We start from the raw sequence: 15,447 nt of genomic DNA, 5'->3' as shown, positions 1-15,447 counted from the left end.
ATGAATGGAAAGACTGATGACATCGTAAATTGTGAGCTGGAATGTGTTCATCTGGTGACTGCTTCCTGCTGAAGCATGACGAGCGAAAATAAAAAAGAGGGAAAGCTGATCTGAATTTTAGATAGTGACATTCACATATGAAGCAATTGGAGTTTCTTGTTGTGGGATTTTAATTGTTGCTCCTGAGGCGTGAGCCGGGAGCTAGGGAGGTTACATTGATTTTAACCTGAATTGTATTGTGTGCTATTGTGTTTTTACTCGGGCTGGTGCGCTGCTCACAAGTCACGGTGGGATCTTTTATCAACTTACCCCGCATTTTACCCCGCAGTTTTAAATAACACTGAATCTCGGGCAGGAGTGGCAGGCTGATTCACGAGCTCCTGAGCCCTTTGCCAAGCACAAGGTCAGAGACAGGGAGAGGGGAACTGCGATTGGACGCTTGCCTGGACGGCCGCCATCTTGTGGTGGGCCAAGGCCGAGCAGTCTAGTCTTTCTCCTCCCCTGTTCCCCGGTTGCATAAAGGTCGCGATGACGCGACCGCGCAGCAGGCGCGGTGAAGGCGCGCCAAAGGCAAGCCCGTCTGCGCCCGTCCGAGCATGGCCCGGGCCTAGGGCCACGCACCCTGCTGGTTACACTAGGGGAGATTCAAATAGGGTGACATATAGCGCAGAAACGTTACGAGACCTGATGGGACCAGGGAGAAAACCCATGTGCACAGTCCTAAATCTGAATAATGACCAGTCATCTAGTTCATGTGCATGCTCAGGCTGTATGATAACGATTCCAGCCGTATTAATGTCCCCGATTAAGTTACTATCCAGAGTACATCGTGGAAATTATCGAGCAACAGGATGTAATGTTGAGTGCCTCCTGTTGAATGCTAGATCGCTGGTAAAGCACAGCTTGGAGTGCGCACTGTTAATACAGGAAGAAAATATCAAAATCGCTTTTATTACAGAATCATGGACGGATGCCACGTCGGGCCCGGACTTAGTTAATGCCACTCCCCCTGGCTACCTTAGTTTCACGAGAGACCGGCCATTGAGGAAAGGTGGAGGTTTGGCAGTTATCTATCATAACTCCCTTAACGCCCTCTTTCACCCATTGATGGTCGACGGCTGTGAAGCGGTAGCTTTTAAGTTTACCTTAGGCAATCACCATTCTTTTAATGGCTGTTTAGTTTATAGACCCCCTGGTTCCAAAAATATCTTCCTGAGCTCTGTGGGAAGTATTCTTGACGAGGGACTCTGCTCCAAGGACTTTACGGTCCTGGGAGATTTTAATTTCCATTTAGAGAACCCCACGGATGTGGACACTAACGCATTTATCGACTTGATGGATGGCGCTGAGCTTAAACAACTGGTTAGTGGTCCCACGCATAAGGCCGGTCATACCCTGAACGGGATCTTTTTGAATCACCCTACTCTGGGCTTTACTAAATCTTTACTGCTGACCTCGACTGATCACAGGGCGCTGCTATTTGTCATCTCAGCACCTAAATTCCAAGGTGGGGGGTGCCCGCCTAAAGTAGCCAAGGTATGCAGGGCCTGGAACAAAATAGAGGGTAGCGCACTGGAAGAATACTTGCTCTTCTCAAAGGAGCCCCCTCCATTAGAGGTGGAGGCGGCGGCGCTCGCCCATACTAGTTGGATCGAGAGAGCCTGTAACATCTTAGCCCTACCCAAATTACGTCTCCTGGCCAGAGCCCAGCCCTCAGCGCCGTGGTTTTCGGAGGAATTAAGAAACCACAAGCTGGAATGTAAAAATCTGGAAAGGGTTTGGCGGAAGGAATACAGGGAAAGTGACAGAATGTGGCTTAAACAAAGTCTCTTAGCATATAAAAAAACGGTGAGGAAGGCTAAACAAGAGTACTATACCAACCGCATAAATTTGGCTAAGAACTCGGCGAAGGAACTGTTTACGATGGTGGCAGCTTTGGCGGACCCGGTTCCCGCGGCCATTCCTGCGAGCTCAGAATTATGCGAGGATCTTGTCAGATTCTTTTTAGGCAAGGTGGAGACGATTTTTAGAGCCTTCTCTAGTCAGGAGAGGTTAAATAGCCAGACGGTCTCATCAGAAGACGTTATGCAGTCATCCTTAGGACAATTTCTGGATAGTTTTTCGCCAGTAAATGAGGATGAAATTGGGCGGCTACTGTTAGCAGCAAAATCATGTGCCCCGTCAGACCCCTGTCCGGTGGCTGTAATAAAAATGGCCCCAGATCCGATAGTTTCATCGCTGGTGACCGTTTTTAACAAAATGCTGGTGACAGGAGGTTTCCCAGCATGCTGGAAACAGGCATCAATTTTGCCCCTTCTTAAAAAACCCAACCTGGATATTAGGGACCCAAATAACTACCGCCAATAGCAAGGTTTCCCAGCTAAACTAATAGAAAAGGCGCTGAATACTCAACTAAGCTCCTTTCTGACTGCCACCCAATCTCTGGACCCCTCCCAACATGGTTTTAGGCCTCACCATACCACGGAGTCCGCCCTCATTAAAACAACGGAGGAGATTAGAGCGGGGACCGACGCGGGAGGAAGGGCTGCCCTGGTGCTGCTGGACCTCTCCGCGGCTTTCCATACGGTCCACCACGGGATTTTACTTGACCGTTTGAAGCCCTGCGGAGTTCGAGGGAAAGCGCTTGACATACTCAAAGCCTTCCTGTATGGCAGAGTTCAGACTGTGGCCTTAGGAAAATATGAGTCAAAACCCTTCATCGTGGCCTGTGGAGTTCCTCAGGGCTCGTCTTTGAGCCCTACGTTATTTAACGTTTATGTTAGCTCATTGGCCCCTGTAATTCGGGCATATGGTTTTGATCTCACATCATATGCCGACGACACCCAGATTGTGGTGTCAGTATTACCAGGGATGGAAGAAGGGGTAGCTAGGAATCTCCAGGACTGTATGCTGGCGGTGGGAAACTGGATGGCAGTCAATTGCCTCAAATTAAACTCGGCAAAAACCGAAGTTATAGTGTTTGGTTCAAACACTAACTTCTGGAGCCCAAGCTGGTGGCGAGACGAGATGGGCAAGGCCCCCACCCCAGTTGCGAAGGTGAAAAACCTGGGGGTGCTGATTGATGATCAACTGACTTTTCGTCCCCAGGTCAATGCACTCTCCTCCTCGGTGGCCTACCTTCTCAAATCCATTCGTAAGATCCTTCCATTTATCCCGGGCAACGATAGGAAAACAGTGGTCACAACGTTGGTCATGGCAAAGTTGGATTACTGTAACAGTATTTTCCTTGGGGCCCAACAGGGGGTACTTAATAAACTACAGGTATTACAAAATGCGGCGGCTAGGCTCATTCTGGGGATCCCGAAATGTGCCCCCGTGTCTCAGGAGCTGGCGAAGTTGCACTGGCTTCCAATGCGAAAGAGAATTCTCTTTAAAGCACTATGCCTAGTATTTAAGTCCTTACAAGGCAAGGGACCCTCATTCTTTCGGCGGTACTTCTATTGGTACCGACCGACTAGAAACCTCAGATCAGCTGACATGGGGCTGATCGCGGTGCCTCGTATCAAGAGAGCCCGCTGGGGAGGCCGAAGCTGTGTGCTGGGCGTAGCCAAAGCTTGGAACACCTTGCCTTATGCCCTCAGAAAAATGACGGATCTCATGGCCTTTAGAAGAGCTTTAAAGACATGGCTGTTTACCATCTGATTCCCTTACCGGCCTCTATTTCAGGAGCAACACTTAGCGCCAGGACACCTACGGGTAACAGAGCGCTGTACAAATGTCAAAAATAAAATAAATAAATACATTGTTAAATGGCAATTATAATCATAAAGAACTCAAACGTAATTGTTCCAAATGTAAATGTTACCATCTAATATTCAAGACCAGATTTTTATTTTTCAGGGCTGGGTTTCGTTGTGCATGTTTACTTTCACTCAGTCTTCACACTCCAGCAGGACTACTCCACATTTATGACTCAACAACAATAATGAACTCAATTCCCTGGACACTGGCCATAACTAATTGTTAATCATTCTTTGCAGGGGCCCACCTGCTCTCAAGGGCAGGTTTTGCACTATGGCGATCTGTTTGTTTATAACGGCCAAGTCCTCAGATTGCTTATGTGCAACATATTCATAGTTTCATTTGCATAATACTGAAATCCAATCATACAAGTTTCACACTACAGTAACTTTTTAAGGCAGTAAGATATGGGGCAACTTTTGATGCGTTTAATATTTCAAGACTATACGTTCCCTTGCTTAATAAGCCTTGCTGTATCACTGCATTCATTTGCTTTAAAATGCACCATTTGTCAATCTTTTTTACATTTCTTTCTCTGGAGAGGGGAGACGACCATTACAACGCCGTCTTTACACCGCGCTACTATTATGACGCGGTCATCACAACGCAAGTCGTTACAACGACTTGCGCTGGATGGCGCTATATAATAAGGAATGGTATGATTTATTATTCCAACACCTTCCTTACTGTTACGTGGGCTGGAGTTTGAATAGTAAATCATACCATTCCTAAGTCCAGCGCCACTAGCGCAAGTCGTTGTAACGACTTGCGTTGTGATAACTGCGTTGTAATGGTAGTGCAGTGTAAACACCTTAGACCCAGGTTTGTCCATTGAACTTGTTCACATCGCTAACTAGTGTTTTCTATTGGAGAGGGTGGAGCCAAAGCAGTCTTGCTTAGTACCCTAGCCCCCTTCAGAAGTCAGACTTGCTTGCCAACCCAGAAATTCTCTGAAATAATGTATGAGTTTTCTTTTATGAATGCTTAGAATAACTGAATTTTTAGTCCATTTATCACAGAAATAGTACTAAAAATCACACCAAAAAGATGGCAATTAAAAAAAAATCTTCATGGGGAGAACCCCCCCGAACCCCTCTTAATGCCGTTGGGGTCGCTCACTGCGCTCGCATGCATACGTTGATTCGTTCTGCTTACACCCCACCAGTTTCAAATTCCACCAGCCACCACTGCTTGCCAGTACTATTATGCCCAAAATTTGCTGAGTACAGATCTCTGCAACAAGAGCATTAACTGCCAGAGTTATCTTGCCAGTATTTATTACCCCTTAAAAGTTGCAGTTCACACATCTTTGCAGCATGTGCATTAACCTCCAGAGTTTTCTTTCCAGTATTATTATCTTCTAAAAGTTGCTAGGTGGGCATTCGCATCTCTGCAGCAAGTGCATTAACGACCGGAGTTATCTTACCATTACTAATATCTCCTAAAATGTACTGGTCACACCACAGCTCTGCAGCAAGTGCATTAACCTCCAATGATATCTTGACAGTATCATTTACCACCAGAGTTATCTTGCCAGTACTATTATCCAAATGTTTCTGGGCGCCCACAGATCTTTGCAGTAAGTGCATTAACCTCCAGAGTTAGCTTGTCAGTATTATTAGCCCTAAAAGTTGCTGGTCAGACACAGATCTCTGCACCAAGGGCATTAACCACCATACTTTTCCTGCCAGTATTATTATCCCCTAAAAGTTGCTTTGCACACAGATCTCTGCAGCAAATGCCTGAAACCCAGGAGATATTTTAAAACGCAGCCTCTTTGTGTCAGGCACCTAACCCAGACACATTTGTCCTTGTGGCCAAGTTAATAAAAAATAAAGGCATCATTTGTTGTCAAAGTCTGGTTTTTATACGTCCACCCGTCGTGACTCCACTCTCTATCCCTGTCACTCCTTGCCCCCTAGTTGTAGGGTCCTAAATATTATTTACCGATCTCAGTCAGCTATGTGCGTTCAGCTGTTTCACCTGCAGTCATTGGGTTTAAGGCATTGCAGGGCCACACACCCTTTAATCCTTGCAGGGTCGATAACAGAGTGGTGTACATAGGAGGCTAACACAAGGATATGATGAACGGAGCGCTGAAACTTTTCAGACACTCACCCCCAGTCACCGATCTGGGTTACATCCATCATCATTCTTTAGCTCACTTCGCCACCCCAGTTCAGACACAACTGTATGCAAATCAGTCTTGACCCTGTGCCTCATGGGAACAGTCCAGCCCGGACTGTCAAGCCATGTCTTACCTAGGAGGCTCTCTTGGGGTTTCTTACACTTCCACTGCTCGAAGAGATGTGAGGGTGTTGTTACATACATCCATGGCCCCACCATCAGCATTGAAGGGGCGTTGATATATCGTGGAATGGGCGTGGTTATGTAAATATCGACCTGCAGTGTCATCACCATCTCAGAATGTGGAAACCTCCAGAACTAACACCCCACCCTCCCTGCCCCCCGCACTGTGTATAAGACGGTGAAAGGGAGGAGTAGCCGCTGGGGGCGTGGTAGCTGTTGGGGGCGGATAGGGCACAATCAATGCAGCTCCGTGAGAGGTTATGTCCTCCCCCCCTTCCCAGCAGAGACTCGCTATTTCTCAGATCAGGAACATGAGTGACAGAGTGGGGGGATGTCTTACTCGGTGGGGGCACGGGTTATGTATCATTGCTGCGCCGCTGATACCCCCCAAGGTCCTTCCCTGGTGCTCTGTTGCCACCCCAGGCTCCCTCTCCCTCAGTTACCTCTTCTCCCCCTTGGGCCCCTCCCTGGGGTCAACCCGTTTATTTGTAAGAATCACATGCACTGTAGAGTGGGGTGGAGCACTAGGGGGCAGTGTTTGTGGGGGTGCAGGGGGAAGGTATTGTCTGTGGGGGAGAGGTGTGTGCTGTCCTCTGACCCTCCCTCCCCCCCAGGCTTGCACTTCCTTAGGTACTTCTCCTTCCCTCTGTGGGCCCTTCCTGGGGCACCCCCAGTTTATTTGTAAGACTCACGTGCACTGTAGAGGGGGTGGACCACTGGGGGGTGCCTGAATTGTGTGTGGGGGCGGAGTAGAGGTATTGTCTGTGGGGGAGGGGTGTGCACTCTCTTCTCTGACCCTCTGTCTCTCTCTCCCCCAGGCTTGCACTCCCTCCGGTACTTCGAGTCCTCCCTCTCTGGGCCCCTCCCTGGGGTCCCCTTGTACTCCTATGTGGGGTATGTGGATGACATCCCTATCTCTGGTTACACCAGTGAGAGCCGCAGAGAGGAGCCCCGGGCCCCCTGGATGGAGAGGATCACCGCCGAGGACCCCCTGTACTGGGAGAGGAACACGGAGATCAGCCGAGGTTGGGAGCAGGTGTCCAAGGCCGATGTGAGGACCGTGATGGAGCGAGTCAACCAGACGGAGGGTGAGTGACACCACGGAGGGGGGGGGGGTGCAACCAGAATGGGGAGAGTGATTCCAGGGGAGTCGGGACAACCAGACCGGAAGTGAGTGACACTGGAGGAGGCAGCCTTATCCAGACAGGGGGTGAAGGGCATCTGGGTGTTGAGAGGGGGTTTAGAGGAATGGCAGGGAGGGGGGCTCACGTATGGCTGTTGGTCAAATTTATCCTGGGGGGGGAGACCCAGGACAAGTGAGGTGCAACAGGTCAGTGTTTTGGGGTGCAAGTGCCTCCAGAAGGGGGTCTCTGACGAAATATTTTGAAGCGCATATGCTGTGATAGGTGATTGTGCCTGTGGCTGTGGGGTAACACCACCCCCCAAAACCAGGGGCCTCACTCTCCCTCAGTCACACTCTGTGCTGTCCAGCCTCAGATCTTTGTCACTGCCCCCGCACAGTCTTCTCCCTCATCATGGGTGGCTTTATGAGGGCTGGGATTTTGTAAAATGTCACTCTGTTCTTGAAGGTGCCTGCCCCCCCACCCCCTCAGCTCCGCACTCTACCTCCCCCTCCCCGGTCTCCACATGCTGGAGGTGGTGATGTTCTTGCGCCCACCCTCTCGATCCCTCGCTCTGTCCCCCTCCGCCAGGCTCTCATTTTACCTCTGGTCTTGCTCTTTGCTGCTCCCCCCCACACTGTCTCTCCTCTCATCTCCTGCAGGTCTTACCCTCCTCCCTATGTCCCTCCATCAGCCCCTCACTATTTCTCCCCTCCCTCAGGTCCCACACGTATCCACTAGAATTCTGGGTGTGAGCTCCGGGTGACACGGCCCATGCGGGCGGTTATTGTGTCTCCTCACTACAGTGACGTAGCGAGCACTTTAGGTGCCCCACAGTCGCATTGAAGAGCGGGGAGGAACGAGTGCTGGCAATTGTTACATATATTTCTCTACCCCTCCCTCATACCCTCCCTCTCCTCTCCCTTCCCCCCAGGTCTCCACATTATTCAGTACATATGTCTCTCCTCAGCCTCTGCCTGCAGGTGTCAGACCTCTCCTCAGCCCCTCACTCTCCTCTCCCCCCCTCAGGTTTCCACATTATCCAGTACATGTACGGCTGTGAACTCCGGGCGGATGGCTCCATCGGGGGATTCCGTCAACACGCCTTCGATGGACACGACTTCCTCAGCTTCGACAAGGACAGACTGACCTACACAGCGGTCATGGATGCGGCCAGGATCACACAGGACCAGTGGAACTCAGACAGGATCTTCATCCAGCAAGGGAAGGAGTACCTGGAGGGGACGTGCATCGAGTACCTGAAGAAACACCTGAAGAACGGGGCAGAGAGGCTGCGGACAGGTGGGTTATGGTTGTTTATGTAGCACTTACTACCCCTTACTGGGAAACAGTGTTACCCTCAGGGGGTACCTATGTGATCCGGTCTGTGCCCATCACCCCCACCCCCCCATTTCGCAGTCTCCGGTATTTCTATTATCCCCCAGGGATGATAAAAGGGGTGTCCGGGAGCAGTGTTACACATGGCAAAGTGCTGCTGGGGAGCGCTGACGTGTGTGGGAGGTAAAAAGTGGTGATGCACCGTTACATCGCAACTTTTACAACGGGAGTCTTTTACAACGGAACTTTTACAACGCAGGATCCATTACATCGGATGCCATTACAACGCATGGCATTACATAGCAGATGCTATTACAACGCATGGCATTACATCGTAAGTATAGGTAAGTATTTAATTTTTTTAATTTTATTAATATTAATTATAATTAAATATATTTATTTATGTTTTTTAATATTATTAATGTATTATTTATTATATTAATTAAAGTAATTTTTAAAATAAGTACAGGTGTACAGGGGTGTTTTTAGGTTTCAGGGTAGGGTTTGGGTTTTGGGGTACAGGGGTGTTTTTAGGTTTCAGGGTAGGGTTTGGGTTTTGGGGTACAGGGGTGTTTTTAGGTTTCAGGGTAGGGTTTGGGTTTTGGGGTACAGGGGTGTTTTTAGGTTTCAGGGTAGGGTTTGGGTTTTGGGGTACAGGGGTGTTTTTAGGTTTCAGGGCAGGGTTTGGGTTTTGGGATACAGGGGTGTTTTTAGGTTTCAGGGCAGGGTTTGGGTTTTGGGGTACAGGGGTGTTTTTAGGTTTCAGGGCAGGATTTGGGTTTTGGGGTACAGGGGTGTTTTAGGTTTCAGGGCAGGGTTTGGGTTTTGGGGTACAGGGGTGTTTTTAGGTTTCAGGGCAGGGTTTGGGTTTTGGGGTACAGGGGTGTTTTTAGGTTATATTAAATTAATTATATTATATTAATTACATTTCTTAATTAAAATAATTAAATAAAATAAATTATTTTAATTAATTTAATTTAATTACAATTAAACAAATGTTTAAATTAAATTAATTTCATTATATTAATTAAATAAAATTAATTACAATTTTTATTAAAATTAATTTAAATAAATAGATTTAAATTTATTAAATAAAATTAATTACTATTTTAAAATGTATTTTAATTCAATTAATTAAATTAAATTAATTAAATTAACTTAATTACATTTTTTATACTTACCTATACTTACGATGTAATGGCATGCGTTGTAATGGCATCCGATGTAATGGATCCTGCGTTGTAAAAATTCCGATGTAACGGAATGCGTTGTAAAAAACCGCGATGTAGTGACACCAATCCGTAAAAAGTTACACACAGTGGAGGGCTTTGTACCCTGTATGAGGTCCGTGTTCTGACCCCCATATCCCCTCAAATGTTCCCACACTTTCCTTGCTCTCTACTCCTTCGTCTCACAATGGGGGGGTGGCTCACAGGGGGAGGGGTGTGGCCAGTTGGGGTGGGAGCGGATGGGCGGCGGCACTGGGGAAAGTGTTTTTATGTCTCTCATGCATAATCTATACAGTGAAGGTGCTTGCAGCTTAGTACCGCCCGCCACCAACTGATTCCACTTAATTTGTATCTGTCCGCTGTAAAATTCAGAGAACCTTTTTACTTTTTTTAATAACTTTTTCTATCTAGTGTTTTTTCTACCTTTGACTTTATTTTATGCTCCGCACTTCTTTTACCAACACCATCGGGTTGCTTCACTTTGGCTCCTCCATGTGAGTGCATGTGTGCCACGACTCTTGAAGCAGCTACCTGTCTCCACTGCACACTACCCCATTCCATTCTACCCAACTCGACCCCACTCCAATCTACCCCAGGCTATCGAAATCCACTCTACTCCACCCCACCCCAATCTACCCCACTTCTCTCTACCCTACCCCAATCTACCTTACTCTAATCTACTCCACTCCATTCTACCCCAGGCTATCGAAGTCTACCTCAATCTTCCCCACTCCACTCTGCCCCAGTCTACTCCACTCGATCCAATCGACCCCACCCCAATCTGAGTGCATGTGTGCCACGATTCTATTACAGCACCGAAGGCTTCAGATTATTGCTTCTCTTTCTTTACTGTTGAATTCACAGCAGCCAATGAAAACGTTTTAATGCACAAATAAAACTACATTTCCCATGATGCTTTTCCAACCAATCGCGTCTCATCAGACCCTATAAGAGTCACTATCTCCTGCCCATGAGCCTCTTTCTTTGCTGCTCACGGCAGAGATAAGTGCACTTTTTAATTTTATTACATATTGCTGTTTATATGTACAGTTAGCTGTTCCCATGGGCACGTGTGCTTGTCGGAACGAGCTGCAGATGTACGTGCATAAATGTGTTTGTTCTGCAGTCTTTGCATGTTTTTGTTCATACTATTGTGCGCGTACTAATGCATTTGTGCCTTGGCCCGGATCGGGGCAATTTCTGAGACTTTAGCTCCCGCAGGGAGCGTGAGTGTATTAGAATCGAATGTGCTGGTGCCCCGTTTCCCATGATGTATACTGTGTTATGTTAGCTTTCATGTAGCTATTTTATATTGATCACTATTGCAAATGTGTGTGACCAGCCTTTGTCTTACATTGTGCAGGCTAAAGTTAGCATCCGAGACGCCATTTTCCTATCTGTAGCCACCATGTTACGCTGTAAGCAAAGCCCGGCCTCTGTGCCCCCGATCTCTGCTTGTCTCAGCAGAAGCTGGTGTTCGGAAAGCTTCCATATCTCCTTCAAGGTTGGAACCCAGATGCACGAAAAGAATAGTTTATTCAGTTTTGCATACCTATCCCTGGGCACAGTTATACTCCCACACTAGAGAAAGCTGAGACCGAGTAAGATGGCCTTTGGAGCCTGATAACGTGTACTCATTCTGCAGGTGGTAGCTCATCTCTCAGAGACTTCTTTGTTTAGTATTCTACCCAAGCTGTATTTTTCCTTCAGGGGCGAGGCTTTGAGAGGTTTTGGAAGGTTTATTTTGTGTTGCCAAGTGTTCGGGGGCCAGTCCCTCGACAGCTATCCCATGAGGCTGGTCAAATCGGGCTCCACAGCAGTGTATTTTACTAATAAAGGTGTTAAGGTTGTATTGTCTGCTGTTATCCTGACTTTATTTCTTGGAAGGCCAAGAGGTGGTTGCGAGTGACCTGGGTGGCCCATTTTGAGTCACTTCCTTCAGTTGGCGCCTGAACAGGGACTCCACCGGGTGACCCATCTCGCCCGTTGTCGGGTTGAGGAGGTCGAGGTTGTGTCCGGTTGGATGGGCAGATCGGGGATCCCCACACGACCGAGCTTGGTTCTCAGTGGCTGCCCCGCCTGTCTGAAGGGACGGCTCCTCGTCTAGTGTTCATCTCGGCTGGGGTACTGAGAAGGCGAAACCCGTGGATCTGACCGTTTGGTCCAAAGAGTCGGCAGTGGAGAATACTCTTGGCTCAACCTGTGTGCACCAGGTGAGTTTATTTTGTCTCTTGGTAATGATGGCGCCATCTTGAACAAATCTTGAATATGGTCTGAGGATCATTCTTGGCTTCTTTTAACTCGAGACACAGAGTATTAAGAATGCTCTGTCAGGACACCTATTGAATTCGGTTTACTCTTGGAAAGGCCTGGGGCTAGAGCCTGTCTCCTTGTCTTGGTACCGTCTTCGGACTGTCTGGTGCTGTAGTGTTGTTTCTATACCCCTTATAGATAGGCTCTGCGCTTTGGAATAATATAAACTATAGATTTGACATAGGACTGAGGTCAGTATGCCTCTATCGAGTATATTAAACTTAATTACTTGTGTGTGACAGCTAGCTCAGAGGTCACTAGAAACTTCTTGAATAAACAAAAAGGGATTAGTCTCTGACAACTGCATTAACATAAAAACTTTGTTTCCCTTTAGAATCGGAACAGTTCTCTCAGAATTGTGGAAACAATAGATAACAGTTTCACTCAGTCAATCATGCATGCTCCGTTTCTACAGAGTTACACAGGTAGACGGGTGTTTTAATTATAAGAGTTTATTGAACAGTCTTATTTCTCGTGCAAGGGATATGACCTGTTACAATCATAAGACAGAATGCGAAGTATAATACGTACAGCGTTGGCAGTAAGATAAAATAATACTGCAATAGCATGGTTTGTAGCTATGACATATATTCATAAAAATACATACATAAATAACACAAGCTAAAAATGTGTATACTCGTCTGGTGCTTTTAAATAGTTCTACCCCAGTGTACCTAACCTAAATGTAGTACGAGGTAAGAAGTAGGTGCTGTTTAGCTATAGTTTAGTTTAGCTATAGTATTTGCCAGAAGTCCCTCTAGGTTCTAGTCTGCTCCATACGTTAGAATGAGAGAGGTTGGAATCTCTTTCCGGGTCTCGATCTCTAACACCTCGCGAAGGAAGTCAGAAACACTGGAGCTGGATTCTCTGTAATGAGGATGACAGCGTCTGGTCAGTGCGTCAAGCAGGGACTCAAATTCCTTCCAAACTTGCTGTGGTGAGCCGTATCGAGCTGTGTAGCCGAGCCGTGGTTTGCCATGGTAAGTGAAGGTATATTTATACCTTAAAGGTGTTTAGAAATGCCAGTATTGACGTAAAAGTCGGGCAGAGGAAGGTCATCAATTAACCCCTAAGGAATAGATGTTCATGCATAATAAATGGGCTCTTGGAGAAATCAATATTCCAAGCAGGGGAAGACCTAAAGGCTTAAGAGTCTGGTTTTACAAGAACTCCTTGTGACATGGATGGACGGATGTAGGTGACCATGCCTGTATTTGGTTAGCATGGGTAATGCCTAAATAAGGGTTGGATTTCTATGTCTAAATAAGGGCAATGAGAATTGTGCCTATATAAGGGCATAAATCGGGAAACCTCTATACGGGTATCTAAATTGACACCCACTCCAGTTTCGTATGAATGACATTACTAAATGCTAAACATGCTAAACATATCTAAAATATAGTTATACAGGAAATGCTAAAAACATGGCTAAAACATATTTCTAAAAATGCATTTAAAACTGATGCGATGCATAAAATGCAATGGTGCTGTACATATTAAAGCAATGTTTCATTCTAAGCATATATTCACTGTAAATGCTAAATGAATGAATCATAAATATATATACACATGATGAAATGGCTCGTAAAAACAGAAGAAAAAGTCTGAAACCATTTTATGTCAAGTTACATAAATCAATTGGTTGTTGACAAGGTGACATATTGTCTCTGGAAGTTTTTCAAAGAATTCTGTTCTCTATGAATAGTTCTACTGTAAGCAGATTACTGTGCCATAAAACAAAAGACAAATTCAAATTTAGAAAAATTCATCATAGGAAAAGAGTTCCAAAGTTAGTCTCTGTTTTGAAAAATGAAGGCCAAATTCAGAGTTTCTCTGTACACTGTGTGCTAAATTAAAAGTCAGTGTGTGGGCTTGAAGAAAACATGAAATCTTCTATTTCCGTAGACAAAAAGTCGTCGACCGTAGTAGGTGAAAGTTGGAATACCTCGTTTAGAAGATTAACCGCACATAGATGTGCACCATCGCCTTCAGCATCGGGAACATCAGCAATGTTTGTATCTGATGTTACCTGCGTGCCTGTTGTTTCCTCTCGTACATCAGCAGTGGCAATTTGCGTCTGTGAGTTCTCAACGAATGCCGTCATCAGGATTGGTAGCTGCTGGGGACAACACACAGCATGGGCCGTAACTGGGTCAAGCAGAGTATCGATATCCAGTGGCATGACTGATGGGCGTGTTAGACAGATGTCTAGCACGCATTCTTGACCGCACAGCAGGAAGCGTAGAACAGGTAAGATGCGATCTTGCCAGATTGGTCTGAATGACAGAAACCATGTGGTATGTAATTCTCGTGGACAAGGTAAACCCAAAATTTGGACGATGCGCTCACAACACTTCATCTCCAGTAGAGCTTTCTCTAAGGTGCTTGGAGTGACGCTGGTGATTTGGCTTGCCATATCGGAGCTATAGGAATGAAACCAGGATCCCTGCAACGAGTGCTAAAAGTACCGGCAGTCCGCCAAACACAGAGTGCACGAAGTTGTGAACTATTCCGAGGACTGCTTGAAAAGGTGCTAACAGTCCTGAACACACATTCTTAAATACATGTACAATACCGCTCGTATCAGACATGTATAAGATACGTCCCAGCGTTTCTGAGAAATGTATAGGGCAGTTTGTATTCAAAAGGGCATGTATCTCAGCTGAAGTCCTTGCGATTTTTAGATCATAGGTTTCTTTGGCCGAGGTCAGAGGCACGGTTTGTTGCTGCAAAAGAATGGCTTTCATTCAGCTTAGAGTATCAATTCATATAGAAGAGATGTTCAGTGAAGGCCATAGAGACAACTCCCTGGTTGTCTCTATTTGGGGGAACAAGACTTGCATACATCAAGTGACCCTGGATGTAACCGTTACTAGATATGAGATACCTGGCAACATGCCACAGCAGCTGTGATCATTCAACATAATGTAACTTCCATTCGAAAGTTGTCCAAAAGTTGGATTAATCACCGCGGCTGGTGAACCTTACAGGTGGCAGGATAAGTTTGCAGTGGAACTGCTGCAGGCCCATGTAAGTTAATACCCTGACATAGGAGAGAACCGCTTAGTGCGTTTTCACAATTAGTACCGCTTAGAAACACTTCACGTCCCCCACTCCAACATCTGTGTGTGTAAGGTAAATCCCAGGATGTCTTGATGTATTCTTTACCCAACCTTTCATATCTGCCTGCTGGTATATGTTTTAGACAATACTGAAAATGGAAAGTTGTAACATGCAGAGTAATTTTACCATATATGAGACACTCAGTACCTGTTTTTTCTGCCACTGTGAATGGTAATTTCTCCAGTTTCTCAATGCTCAGGACTGTATACTCTGCTCTCCTTTGTGCCAGTGTGATCTGTTTATCAGTGAGA

General features: G+C 46.4%; 1 protein-coding gene across 3 annotated transcripts in view; it reads left to right on the top strand.

Annotated features, from left to right (window-relative positions):
- LOC144754057 (saoe class I histocompatibility antigen, A alpha chain-like) overlaps positions 1-15,447 on the top strand; it is a 1,371,606-nt gene that overhangs the window by 88,064 nt on the left and 1,268,095 nt on the right. For all 3 annotated transcript variants that reach the window (XR_013594642.1, XM_078641570.1, XM_078641571.1), the window contains exons 2-3: positions 6,891-7,160; positions 8,223-8,495. Coding sequence is in view for 2 of the 3 variants with exons in the window: in XM_078641570.1 (XP_078497696.1) it covers positions 6,891-7,160; positions 8,223-8,495 (543 nt within the window). In the remaining variant the exon portion in view is untranslated. The remainder of the gene's footprint in view (positions 1-6,890; positions 7,161-8,222; positions 8,496-15,447) is intronic.

The sequence above is a fragment of the Lissotriton helveticus genome, chromosome 5_1 (assembly GCF_964261635.1).
Source record: "Lissotriton helveticus chromosome 5_1, aLisHel1.1, whole genome shotgun sequence".
Taxonomy (NCBI): Eukaryota; Metazoa; Chordata; class Amphibia; order Caudata; family Salamandridae; genus Lissotriton; species Lissotriton helveticus.
This window is presented reverse-complemented; position numbering and strand designations above follow the sequence as displayed.